At 43.9% G+C, this 13478-nt stretch overlaps 1 protein-coding gene across 1 annotated transcript in view; it reads right to left on the bottom strand.

Annotated features, from left to right (window-relative positions):
• med13a (mediator complex subunit 13a) overlaps window positions 1-13478 on the bottom strand; it is an 85027-nt gene that overhangs the window by 2006 nt on the left and 69543 nt on the right. The window contains exons 15-28 of the mRNA XM_086012713.1: window positions 13262-13458; window positions 9887-10806; window positions 9605-9772; window positions 8804-9027; window positions 7458-7647; window positions 6831-7215; window positions 6460-6691; window positions 5684-5875; window positions 4087-4310; window positions 3644-3786; window positions 3400-3558; window positions 1753-1941; window positions 1446-1588; window positions 669-833 (exon numbers count right to left, since the gene is read on the bottom strand). Coding sequence (XP_085868839.1) covers window positions 669-833; window positions 1446-1588; window positions 1753-1941; window positions 3400-3558; window positions 3644-3786; window positions 4087-4310; window positions 5684-5875; window positions 6460-6691; window positions 6831-7215; window positions 7458-7647; window positions 8804-9027; window positions 9605-9772; window positions 9887-10806; window positions 13262-13458 — 3531 coding nt within the window. The remainder of the gene's footprint in view (window positions 1-668; window positions 834-1445; window positions 1589-1752; window positions 1942-3399; window positions 3559-3643; window positions 3787-4086; window positions 4311-5683; window positions 5876-6459; window positions 6692-6830; window positions 7216-7457; window positions 7648-8803; window positions 9028-9604; window positions 9773-9886; window positions 10807-13261; window positions 13459-13478) is intronic.

The following is a 13478-nucleotide window of genomic DNA, read 5'->3' on the forward strand; positions in this document are numbered from 1 at the left end:
CTGCCGGTTTTCCATCTCTCACTGCTGGAACACACCTGATTCAAATGATCATATAATCAGCAAGGTCTGCAGAAGCTGGATAACGATCCTGATCATTTGAATCAGGTGGGTTGCACCAGGGTGACAGAAAAGATGCAGGATACCCGCCCTCGAGGGCCGGAATTGCCCACCCCTGCACTATCCTATCCTAACCAATAAAAAGCTTATTTAACCAAAGTGTTGTTTTAAAAAAAACAAAAACAGTTTTGTACTGGCTACAATCACACTGATGAGTAAAATCTTTCTGATGACCATTTTATGTATTTACTGCCATAATAATGATTTTAAGATTTATGTCTCATTTTACTTTACTTATCTAACATTTTCGCATGTTTATGTGTATAATGGATGCAAATAATTAGACTTTTTTTGACTCCACATTTAGGTGTATAATAATAAAGTAACCGGAATCTGAAATGAATACCTTTCTGAGCCTATTAAAAATGAACATTATCTATGTTAAGGTAGAATTTGTGACACATTTCTTCAGTTGGATATTAAACCGCTGTGCCCAGTGAGTGTATTTCTTACAGGTTTATTATTGTAATGCGAGCGGCACACATTTTCAACCATTCCTTTAGGGAAAACTAACTCAAGTGATATTGTGTGGGAGTGCAGAGCCTCAGTACCTTGAGGAAGAGTGGACACTGGTTCTGAGCCTGCGGACAGGCTGACCAGAACCAGTCAGGCAGTGGGCCAGCTTTGGCCGTGGACACAAAGTAGCCGAGAGCGAGGGGTTGCTGAAGGAGGTTTGGCACCTCCTCACGAGACTCCATGCGGTCTGCACTCTGGCCCTGAAAAATTAACATATTTAAAGTTAGTTTTATGGATAACTTCATGGACCGTGTGCAAGTTAATGAAATAAATCTGATGTTAAAAGTGGTCCTTGAGATGCAAAATCAGGCATATGTCGCGGAGCTTAGTTTTGATTTATTGACAAAAATAGATAGTTTGGTCAAAAATGTTGATTTTGAGAAGTCAACAGAAAAATGGTCTTAAATAATGACGCTGATTTTTTTTTTTTTTTTAAATCAAGCCGATTGTAAACCGAGAAAAGTTTTCGTCACAGCTGCCCGCATCCCGCCCCCTGACCCACTGTTGCTTTGTGATTGTCCCTGGGGAAATCAACAGGCTTGGGACAAGAAGGATTCTTGGGGTTTTGTGAACTCACAAATACCATGAGAATTCAGCTTGCGGGCAAGGTAAGTCAATTACTTGCGCCATTTTGGTATTTCATCCCTAAACCACGCACATAGCGGAGTAACACTGTATTGTAATTTTGACTTTACTAATGCGCTACTACAGCACATGCTGACTAAAGCACAAATTTGTGTTACGTTGCTGTCATAGGAACGGAACTCAGACATCTAAAATTTAAGATAGCAAGAAAGGCCCAAGAGTCTTACCTTACTGTCATCACCTCCATGGTGATAATGGGATCCTGGGGAATGCACTGGTGACGTGTTGGGTGAGATGTTGATGATGTCGGGATCCACCAATTCATTCTCTGGGTCCAGAAGATCAAAGATGCCCATACCGTCAGATCCATCTGAGTAGAAAAGAGGAAAAGTTAGGTCCTGCTTTTTTCTCAGTTTGAATTCTATGTTAATAGAACATGCCTGAATGTGCAGTACACAGTGTGTAAAAAAATACTAACAGATACAAAAGTGTAATTCAAAGGTGAATTCCGGAGAACAGCAAAGTGCATCTGACCTGTGGTAGCATTAAGAATGTCGATGTTGGTGTCGATGTTGGTGTAATTCGAGCTGGCCACTTGGACAAAGGCAGAAGTGGGGAAGACTAAGATGTGCGTGCAGGAGGTGTCCTGGGGCGTGTTCAGCTGTGGCGTCTGCATGTTCAGGGTGGTGCTGCGGCCAAACACTGAGCCTGTCGATACAGAGTCTAATGGGAGAGAGAGAAAGAGAGTGGTTCATAAACAGAGCGGCAGGACAACAGAATAAAACCATGTAAGAATTTTTAAATTCAATATTACAGGTAAATTGCTTGCAGATAATGTATTTAAATACTGTATATACAAACGTTTATACTGTGTGACTATATGATACGTCAATTTCCCTCAAGGGATTAATAACAGGAGGTGGAAATAATTAATCACAATTAAAGTCTGTCTGTCAATCTATCTTCAGTATTCAGATGTGAAAATGCCCCAGCAGGCACCTCTACTTTGTCAGTCGACCAACTGCCAAGATAATAATGCTGTGTTTGGACTAACAATATTAAGACGGGCATTCATTTCAAAACAACTGCAACATTGTGGTTGAAGTTTCTAGTCTTGTCCTTTTTGAGGAGTAAAATATCATACTCATCTCTCATCTGGCATATATGTTTTTGGAATGTAGGAGGAAAACCCACGCAGGTACGGGAGAACATGCAAACAGCACACAGGATGGATGGAGCCCGGATTTGAACCCACGACCTCTGAACTATGAGTCGGGCAAGCTCCCATTTTGTTTCAACTTATTAAATAGAATCCTAATTTAGAAAATGCATTTTATATTCAAATTGAAATACTGACACGTATTAGTGTGATAAACAAAAATAAATATCATCTGTAATCAGGCAGGGGAAAAAAACTTTGTCACTTACTCCTTACTAGGATGTATTACTTTTATTTTACAGTAAAGGGATAAAACAAGATTAAACATGACCATCAACTAGCTCACAATTCTTAGATTTTTTTTTTTGATTATTTCAAATTATGTAGCTAATATAGTATACGCTTTGTAACTGAGTTCTTTATGCAGCTTTATGGCAAGCCTTTCATTATTGTCAGAATGCCAAAATAAAATACCTTTTTCTAACAATGAAAGATTGCACAAAAATAAATCCAGGGTGGTGTATTGAATAATAAATCAGAGACATTTAATATGGACAACATTGATTTCCAATGACTGCATCTTGGCGTTTAACTTACGTATGAGAGATCGTAGATTTGGACAGATGTATTTTATCTTAAAGGGATTTTTAAAAAGTAGGCATCTTCATTCCAACAATACTCAATCACACAATCCCGGTATGATGCACTGACAATCCCCCACTCACTTGTTTCCCAAAATAAACCCATTGATCGAGCTCTCCATCACACAGCATTGAGATCAATGGGCATCTGAGAGATAGTGCTTTTATGAGCAAAAAGGTACACCATCTTCCCTGCCATCAATCTGTTCTGGACTACGAGGTGACAAGCATTGTGATGTGCTGCTGCCATCCATTACGCCAGACACACACGCGCACATACACCAAAACACACGAGACATGGCTCTAGAAGACGACTCGGAAGATCAGTACACACTGAAACGGATATCGCAAGTGAATTCATAGTCTCCGTCTTGCATGTACCTGGCATTATGATGAAGGAGCCCTGGGGCTCCATGGCAACCAAGCACACACTAAGGATGCTGGGAGTATCCGAGGAGGAGATGCCACACATTCGACACATTTCCTTCAGACGGCGACTCAGTGACTGAAGGTTTCTTCTGCTCAGCAATATACTCCAGTCTGACACATTAAGAAAGGAGCACATCAGTGTCGAATGAAGAATAATAAACAGTATTGAATTTGGCCGGGACATTAACATTCTTACCTTTCAACTCTCCGTGTCCCATCCTGCCCAGCCGTCCAATTACCACTCTCCAGGGCACTGATGTCATTTGTACTAGTCCCAAACACCAATCCCATAGCTTTTGTAGGCCAAGGCGCCGAACAGAGCCCTTTTTCCTCCTGGCCCTGAGCAATGCACCAAGAGATGCATGGAGTCATTTTTCAGTGTTCATAAATGTGTCAAACAAGAGTACAAAAACAGCAGTTTTAGTCAAAACTCATACTTCACAGGAATATGTCCAGTAAGCTTGACTGATAGCTCTGTGCCCTATACCTCAGGAAAAAAAGCCTACTTTGACAACTACTTTGATGTAATTGATGGGGAAAGTCACAGTATTTATATCAAAGTGGCAATTTGACAGTAGGCAACAACAGAAGCAGGGGATGGGGGTTTGGAAAGAATATGAAGGTTATACTCGGTTCTACCTGTTGGGCACATCGATGTTGATGATGCAGGTCTCCAGGAGTTCCCCATACTGGTCAGTGCATGTGGCAAGGAGCCAGCGCTGGTCATGGGAGAGACAGTACCCCACAAACAGCACGTTGTATTTCTGTGACGCCTCCCCGAACGTCTCCCCGAGCTCGGTCTGCTTGTCCTTAACTGGTGCAAGGATGAACGGAGGCGTGTACAGACGCACACACTCCGGTCTCTGCACAAACCCAACACATTTAATCGGTGAACTTGAGGATATTTGCTCAACTGGCAGACAAAATGGTCACACCATCCCATTTATGTCGTACTTTTTCAAGCAAGGCAGCTCAAGCTTTGCAAGTGTATTAAAAGGAAAACGTAGCAGTGGCTACAAGGACGGAAGTCGGCCAAATTGGAGCCTGAATTAAAGTGCTCCTTTGTTTAAAGCTGGAATCAAGACCCCATTTAGGAGTCCTTGTGAAGCTAGCCAAGCAGATAATGGGAAAAAAACTTTGGAGTAGCAGAAGGGTAAAAGTTCCCTCTGTCTTGTTCCAACAAATAAAAATGATGTTGAGCTCAAAGTTTTTTTTTTTTTTGTACCAGACGCTGCACATGGCTTGGGTGAAAGGATCTTTTTAGGTCATGTCATGTCTCCAGAGAAATGAAAAGAACAATAACAACAACACTATCGCGGCCATAAAGTTAGTCTCAATCCACTCGCCGGTATCATCTATCATGACAGTAAGATAACTTTGTTTGCAATACTAATTAGCAGCGCTGGGCAGTCCGTCCCTGGGCCGGACCGGTCGGACCCTCCAGCCCGGCCGGATGCCCATTTCGTCTGGGGGGGGGATTTTAAAAAATAGCTTAGCTAAGCATGGCCGGAGGTGTATTTTAGTCCGGCCCACTATCGGCTCTCGTGCGTGTGACGTGCTTGCGAGGTGGCCAAAATTAATCTCAGCCTACTTGGTGAAAGGCTTATTTTTAGGCTTCTTTTTACTCCTGCGTCGGCGCGAGCGACAACTGCTGTTATAGGGATTGTGGCATTTATGTTGTTGAGTTATGTTGTTTCGGAGCCTGTTGAATGCGTCGCGCGGCTTGCGGAGGAGCGGAGGACTAAGGAGAGAGAGTGTGTGACTGGGTGGATTGAATGGTTGTTGTACTTGTGTTGGCGTCGGCTACGGCCCACAGTAGCCGGTTGAATTAATAAAAACGCGTTCATTGAACTACGACTGATGGCGTATCATTGGGAGACGCAACAGTACTATGTGGCGCATTTTGAAGCGTGTTTAAAGCGTTTCCTCAGCGGGTTTGAATAGTAAATTAGTCAGCTAATGATCCCTAAAAAGCCTCTGCCGTTAGCGTCTCTCCAGCAGCGACGTCAATCGCGGACGTTTTTTTTTTTTTTTTTTTTTTTTTCGGGGGGGTCAGGGGGCGGAACGGGGCGGGGGCCGACAATGTTTATGAATATGCGGCCGGAAGGGTACCCAAGTCAAGGGTGGAGGGTCGCGGCCGGACCGGCAAAAAATGGTCAAGTGCCCAGCTATGCTAATTAGAATAATAGTACAGTGAAATATGTAAAAGAAACTGCTGAAAAGATATGTATTTTACCTCTGAGCTTTTAAGTGCTGTGTCGATGGCTAAGCCCGGGCCAAAGCCCGTCAGTGACTTGACGTTGGTGGAAATGGGCAGAGGCCGTCTGCACTGAGCAAAGACGGAGAAGGCTAAAGATTTAAGGTGCTGAACGTAGATGTGGCGTTCTTCACCTCTCACAGGCTGAAGCAGGTACTGGCAAGGGACAATCTGGAAGATCAGAAACAAATATTTTATGTCAGCGGGCATATGTACAATACTTTATAATTTAATATCAAAAATAGGCATTTAGCATTATAATCAACAGAAAGGTTAACTTATGATTCAATGCGTGACCAACTGAGATGAAGTTGCTTTTTCAGGCTTCTGATTGTCAAAAATGTGCTTGAGCTCTAAAAATGCATTTTCATGTGGCCAGATTCTTCTTAAATGCTGATCTATGTGAACATAGATCTTGTTTTAACCCAAAGCTTGACAGACATCAGTTTGAAAACAATCTGTGTGGAAACGGGCTGATGATACCTTGGAAATTGGTTCGCGGCGGATTACAGTTCAGATTCACTGTGAGTGATTCATTAATTGAATCACTGTAAAAATAAGGCCAATATAGAATGTGAAGACAAATCATCCTGCACCCTGAGTGTTCTTTAAAATATTACATTTTTTAATGCAAAGTACCGCACTGATTGTTTCAACAACAGATTGTTGAAAAATGTAATAATGAGTATTTCTGATGCACTGTTTTTGAGTAGAGAATTCATTTATCACACAAGATGATCAGAAAGTTGACGCACCTGTACAAAAATGGAATTGCGGATATGTGCGGGAAGCAGCTGAAGCATCTCAAGGTAGCAGCGTAACAAACCAAGCGTCCACACACTGGAGTGGGCTGGCACTGGGCCCGGGCTGCCTTCAGAATCCTCATAGCTGAAAGGGTCCACAATGTAAACAACGATGGCCGGTGGATAGGTGATGGCGTGGGAGTCGCCATCAGTGGGTACGCCAACCTTGTCACGTTCCAAAGTGCTGTGGGCAGCACACAAATTCATTTCACTATACAAGTCTAGTATTTCATTATTTCTGTCAAGATCTTTGTAGGAGAACCAGTGAAATAAGATCAGCTTTTATGAGCTGATGCCAAGCATGCCAGTGCGGCATGCCATACCTTTCTGGGGGCTCTGGGGGAGTTTGGCTGTTTGAGTTGTCCCCTGAGGTGCTCGTATTCTGGGTTCCGGCCTGCTGACCCGCCTGTCCGCTCTGTGGGCCACCCCCCTGGCTTTGGCTGCCCATGGCTCCAAAGGGGGTAAAGGAGCTTGCTTTGGCAGACTGCATCCCGCCGTTAGGCTGTCCAGATGATGTCACCAGGCTGTTGGATGATACAGAGCCGTTGTTGCTGTTGGGGACCGAGGAGCCGTGCATTGCACCCTGCTGGCCAACAGAGCTGGAGGCGGACCCCGTAAGGGGCGTAGATGATGGCTGGTTGGATAACGACGGGGGACTTGGTTGCATGAGGAGAGAACTATCCAACAGTTGTGATGCGAGGTATGGAGCTAAAAAGAGAAAGATCGATACATTACTGGATGAATAACACTTGAGTGAATAAAAGTGCCTGCACTGAACACACTGCTTTCACATTTTTCATGCACATTTTCAATTCGCAGAGGCTCTTTCGATTGCCTTTTTGCTCCAACAAGTGAGAGGGGTCAAGAGTGGAAATGTCAGAATAAAGAATAAAGAGCAGACGAAGCCAAGGACTGAGTAACGGATGCAGAACATAAGGCTATACCCTTACCAAGGTTGTGGCGGCACACTTGTGCATAGAGTTTGAGCTTAGTGAAGGCGTCGTTGTTGCTGCTTGCAGCCTTGAGGAACCAGTCGCTCACTGGCTGGTCCACAAGGCTTTTAGCTCCACTGCCACCGACAAGGACTATTCCATCAGGGTAGCCTTTGGATATGGGCCGATGTTGGCCAAGTCGACACGACTGAGGAAAGAAAGTATAAGATAAGACCTTTTATTAACACCACAGTGAGGATTCCACATTAGCAAGATTAGCAAGACAACGAAAAATCTATTTGAAGTCAAACTATTACAAGGAAATCAGGCCAAACATGTGCATACATCCAATGTTGAAAACTGAGAAATTCTGTACACATAACATAAATACTGCACAATGATCAGCGCACAGATATTAATAATGTAAGTCGGATTGTCTTCTAGTAGTCCATTGGGAGCCACATTAAACTATAAACCCTGATTGCAGTAAGGAGGCAGGATCATCATCATCACTACTGCTCCTTCTGGCACCTGTGGGTGACACACCCTGTTGCTCAACAGCTAAAAAGTGCTGTCACTGAGTGTGCAGCATGGTGTGACGTGTTGGTCATGTGGAATGAGAGCTTGACTATCATTCTTCAAATATGTAACATCTTCACTAGGTCAAGGAGGCTGCACGTGATCTTAGCCGAAAAAGGTATAATATACTATATGTTTTGTATGTGCACGGATCAATAGTAGTAGAGTAGCTTCTAATATTCTAATCCTGGTTCTGATAACAGTCAAATGTATTGGCCAGCGGTAAGAAGAATGAGAAGGCATTATTCATCTGGGGGGAAATTGCAGTGTAAATCAAGCAAAGCAAACAACTTGCGTAAAAAATGCTAAAACTTTCCAGGATGTTGTAGACAAAGTAAAATCAATTATACGTGTCGTGTTCTGATTTTGTAATGCAACCAGTTTTTTTCCGCACCCTACTACCACACTCCGCAGTGGGTGGCAAAATAAGGACAGACTTCGAATTTACACCAAAAGTTGTATGACAATCTTAAATGAGCTTAAGTTTACATCGATGGGTTTCCAAGTCCAGAATTTAACTACATTAATAATTACAGCGATTGTGCGATGTACTGGAAAAAAACTGAACAGCAGTCCATTATCATCAACACAGGATCTTGGTGAAAAACAACATGGAAAAAATAACAGTTGTGGCATTTCATTAGCATAGTGATTCAGCTAAAATAGGGCGTGGCATTCTGGAGACGGGGCAGTATATATTTTATAGCCGCAGGAGAGCTAAACCAGTGACGGAACACGTAAATAAACATCCGGTGCAAACACTGAAGCATTTAATCTTTGGCTACCTCATAAACAGCTGTGAGGTCCCTGAAGAGGCTCTTTGCACCGCTGAGCAGAGCCTCGTTGTCTGGACACACCACCAAATACCCGACGTCCCGCTGGGTGCCGAAGGGATCCAGCAAAAGCTTCTCCCAGTAGGGTAAACCAAAGGGAGACAGCACCACAAAGTCATACTCGTAACCCACAAGGAAGGTGGGGATGGGCAGTGGCTCAGGGGACTCATCTGTGCCTGCGAGAGCAAAACAGAAGAGGACAGCGGATCACACAAAGAGAAAAAAAAAACAGACGATTAAAACGTGGCAATTTAGTTGCTTTCTCTCTTTTTTAAATCCCTGATAATTTATTATTCGTATTTATGTCACACAAGATGATGTGACGTGTGCACACTCTAGTGCAATTTGCATAAAGTCTCCCAGTACAACAAAGTGTCAACGAGGTGACTGTTGTTGGTTTTTAAGACTTCCTTTATAGTAAGGTATGGTATAGTACCGTAGTACTATACAATAGCCTTGCGTATTGGTGATAGGTGGGTTAAGAGGAATGTTTTATTTTGCAGCACTTGAAGGAAGGCCGTGCAATTAATCGAAATTCAATTACAATTACGATTATTACACTCCACGATTACAAAATTGGCATAAACGTCACGTCATTTCTTCCTTACATAAATTGAACATGCAGCACATTGCTTTCAATAACTGACAGTCGCCCAATTTGGGCGGAAGAGCCAAGTTTCAAAATAGTAGACCTAGTATAACTTCTGCATACTGTTTCCAGGTAGTAAATCATCATCGCATTGATCGATTTACCATATGAGCCCCGTCCAGCCATCTTGTGAAACTGCTGCCAGGTGAGTGGGCCCTGAACACCCCAGGAACGCACAGTCCTTTTCTTCTGGATGGCATCTTGGAGCACAGGCTGAAGGGACATCAAAACTCGGAGCACGTCCTGAGAGCACAGCGCACTCACATCCACTGCTGGAGAACAGAGGAATAAAGGCAATAACTATGAAAAGACGGGACAAGTATTCAATTGGATAGAAAATTAAAGTACAGTATGTATGAGTTGCTGTATTATCATTCTTGTCTTACCATTTTGTTTGGACCAGTGGTGTAGACAAGTGCTTTTGACCAGCGCCTCGTCCACCTTCCCACCTGACATGTTGTCCATAAACTGCCTGCCGTGCTCCAGGGCCATGTAGCAGTCGCTGTGGAAATCTCTCTCCTCCACCCTAACACAGGGCGGCACAGGGCCACCCTTCCCTCCACGCGTCGCTACGTCATCCAGGCCTGAAATCGGTGAAAAAGGGTTGGTGCACTGGTCCTGCAGTAGCAGAATCAGTTCATCCGGGACACGGTCCCCCTTCCCAACACCGGTTCGATCCAGTGAGGAGAGCCGTAGCTCCTCAAAACGCCTTTCTGCCTCGCGACTGACGTCCGAGCCACGGCCGATGATATCCAGCTCGTCCTCCAGAAAAAGGCCTGAGCCATTGCCGTAGCGCCTGTTGACCACAGCGCTGAAACCACAGCTGCAGGCTTCCTGGGCCTCGCTGATGGGGTCGCTGAGGTACACGCCGACGTCTGCTCCTTTGATGTTCATGTTACAAACGCAGATGCAGCAGCTGTCAAAGTTGCAGTCCTTGAAGAGGTTCATGACTGACTCGGAGAGAATGAGAGTGACATAGAGGCTATGAGCCTCTGGGATGGAAGGAACGGTGGCAGGCTCCACCGAGTTGAGCGGTCGGCAGGTAGACGGGGTGGAGGCTGGTGAGTACAGGTCCGAGTTCTCGTACTTGAGTGAGCCCTGGACGCTGGAAGGACCTCGAGGCGTGCGTGGAGTGCGTGGCGTACGTGGGGTAGGGGCTGAAAAACGTGGGGTGGCGGGAGAAGGCAGGATGCCAGTGCCGCTGTTACTTGGCGGAGCGCTGTTGGACATGAAGGGTGTGTGAGTTTGCGGGGTGTAGGTCTGGTTGTAGTCCTGGTCCAGAGTGCTGCCCACACTTGGGATATTACTGAGAGAAAAGAACACATAAAAAAAAGACAGCAATTAGTTCAGCAGCAAATTTAGTTCTCTATCAAAGTTGAAACGCAGTTTGTTTTTCAGAAAGCGGGAGATTTCAAAGTAATCAAAGTTAATGCTGCCAATACAGTATATTTTAGTGGTCCCCTGAATACTTATGGTTCAGCACCTGCAGATTTGCACATTCAAGGATTTTTTCTTCTTCTATTTTTTCCCCCAATATTCAATACTACCCCCCCCCACCACCACCACCACCACCACACTAACCCCCCCCCCCTTTTGGAAAATGCATATTGAATGTGTATCAGCATTTTTGGAGGGTCCCTATCCCTATACTATATATAGAGCAGAACACGTTTATTTGCCCATCTGTCATCATAAAAATACCACCCGGCTTCATGAAGTGCTTGAATGCAACCTCCATTTGAGCCAACATGATACCTTTCAGGAATGACACATTTCCAACTGAAGTCATCTTTCTATACTAATTCGAGCTGCTTACTCGGCCTTCTGATAAGTCAGTAATGAATAAAAGAATAACACTCAACCACTAAAATATTATTTTGAATTAATTTTAATTCCTGTGTGAAGTTTGCATGCTCTCCTCTTTCTCCAGATACTCCAGCTTCCTCCCACATTCCAAAAGCACGCATGTCGCTTTGAAAAATAGTCGCGACAGAGAAAGGGAAAGTCAAAGTCACCCAATCACAAAGTTGGCAGCACTGACTATGGTGCTTTTATAAACTAGCTTCCATGTTATATCGGTGTAAGCGATGGACGTCGGCAATGGACACGATGAGAATTACGGAAGCTGCAAAAAATAAAAAATATATAATAATAAATCCGGCCCAAAATACGTTCTGTGAGAGATGTTCTACTGTATAAACATTTCCTCAAGCACCCCTCTGAGGTAAGTCTTATTTTTAGGCTGCGACCAACTGTGAGGAAGACAGTTGGAGAGTGAGGGAGCTCATTGTTTTCCCCAGCTGTATGCGAGCAACAACACTTGGCACCGGCCCATTGCGAGGAAGTCCCAGCATTACTGCAGCTAGGGCACGTTCATGACAGGACGTGATCTCAAAGGCAGCACCGACACATTGTTACAAGATTGTTAGGTATGATTATTTGGATGGTGGCCAAGTTCTTCCAAGAGCAAACATTTTTCCCTCCCAGCACAGCTCTGCGTAAGAACCCATTACAGGGGTAGCGACACTTAATGTTTCAAGGTTACCAACAACACACAGTGAACTAATTTACGTAACAATACGTTGTCAGGTGGCACAATAAGAAGTAAGCACAGTATTGGTTTACAAGCAGCAAAACATGTTCAGAACAAAACAACTTAGGTAGGTACTTGTGTTAAATATGTAGTGGACATGCAGAGGTTTTCAAATGTTGGCATGTAGACATGCAGATATATGTGACAAACACTACATAAATGCCAAGCTGTTAGTTTTCAAGCCTGTAGAACCTCTCCAGTGATAAACGCCTTTTCATAACAGAGCTTCATTTTACTAAGTTCCTTGCTGGACCCGAGGCTGCTCTGCTTGGGAAATTGAACAGTCTTCATAAAGAATTGCCCAGGGAGAGACCAAATGAGTGATAACTTAAACAAATGCAAATTGCACAGCAACACAACACACCCTGCTTGGTAGAAATCAGCAATTAACATTCAATGCCACCCCGTGGCATTTATAAAAATTCTGTGCGGGTCTCGATTTCGGATCAGTCAGCGTGGAAGAAGAGAAAAAGATGAAAGTGATTTGGAAACAGGGATAATTGTCGGGGCACAGATGGCAGCAGCTTGAGTCACAAAGATGCTTCACTGGCTGAGTGAGTCAATATGAGCAGTGACTAAAGTGACGTCCGCATTTTAGATCTATGAAAAAGACATCACTGCACATTTGAGGACTGGGAAGCTAATTAGTGTGAGATGTGAATAACAATATAGCCGAGTGCTCCTCAATTGACTGACAAGGTCAATTACATTAAAATTAATCTAATCCAGGGGTCATCAACTCCGGTCCTCGAGGGCACCTGTCTTGCAGGTTTTCCATCTCTCCCTGTTGTAACACACCTGTTAAAATGATCAGCAAGCTCTTGAGAAGCCTGATAACGATCCTGATCATTTTAACAGGTGTGTTACAGCAGGGAGAGATTGAAAACCTGCAGGACAGGTGCCCTCGAGGACCGGAGTTGGTGAGCCCTGTTCTAATCTAATCCACTTTCTCTGTGTATGTATGCAACTATTCAGGTATGTATCCAAGTATGGCATGATCCCAAGAAAACCTGGGGGCTAGTAAACATCCAATATGCTTTTTCCACACAAACACTCAACAAAAAAAAAACAAAAAAAACGTACAATGAGTCCTTTCTTGCGTAATCATGTTGTGTTGCTATAGGGCCTTAAAAACACAAAATGTGAAATAAAAAAACAAGCACTATACCTGTCTTTGTTGAGGACGGACATGACAGGCATGGGATTGAGCATCTCCCTGCCCATGGTCCAGCTTGGTCTATAGATGGAATCCTCTGGGAGTTTAATGGGCGGGAGACAATGGCTGGGTAATGACTTCAATGGCGCAAACATGGAGCAGCCCACAAAGGCCTGGCAAAGCTCTGGCTTGTACACAAATGAATAATCCTGCAAAATAGACAGAATAT

Source organism: Filicampus tigris, chromosome 17 (assembly GCF_054856515.1).
Source record: "Filicampus tigris isolate MCC_2025a chromosome 17, RoL_Ftig_1.0, whole genome shotgun sequence".
In the NCBI taxonomy this organism is placed as follows: Eukaryota; Metazoa; Chordata; class Actinopteri; order Syngnathiformes; family Syngnathidae; genus Filicampus; species Filicampus tigris.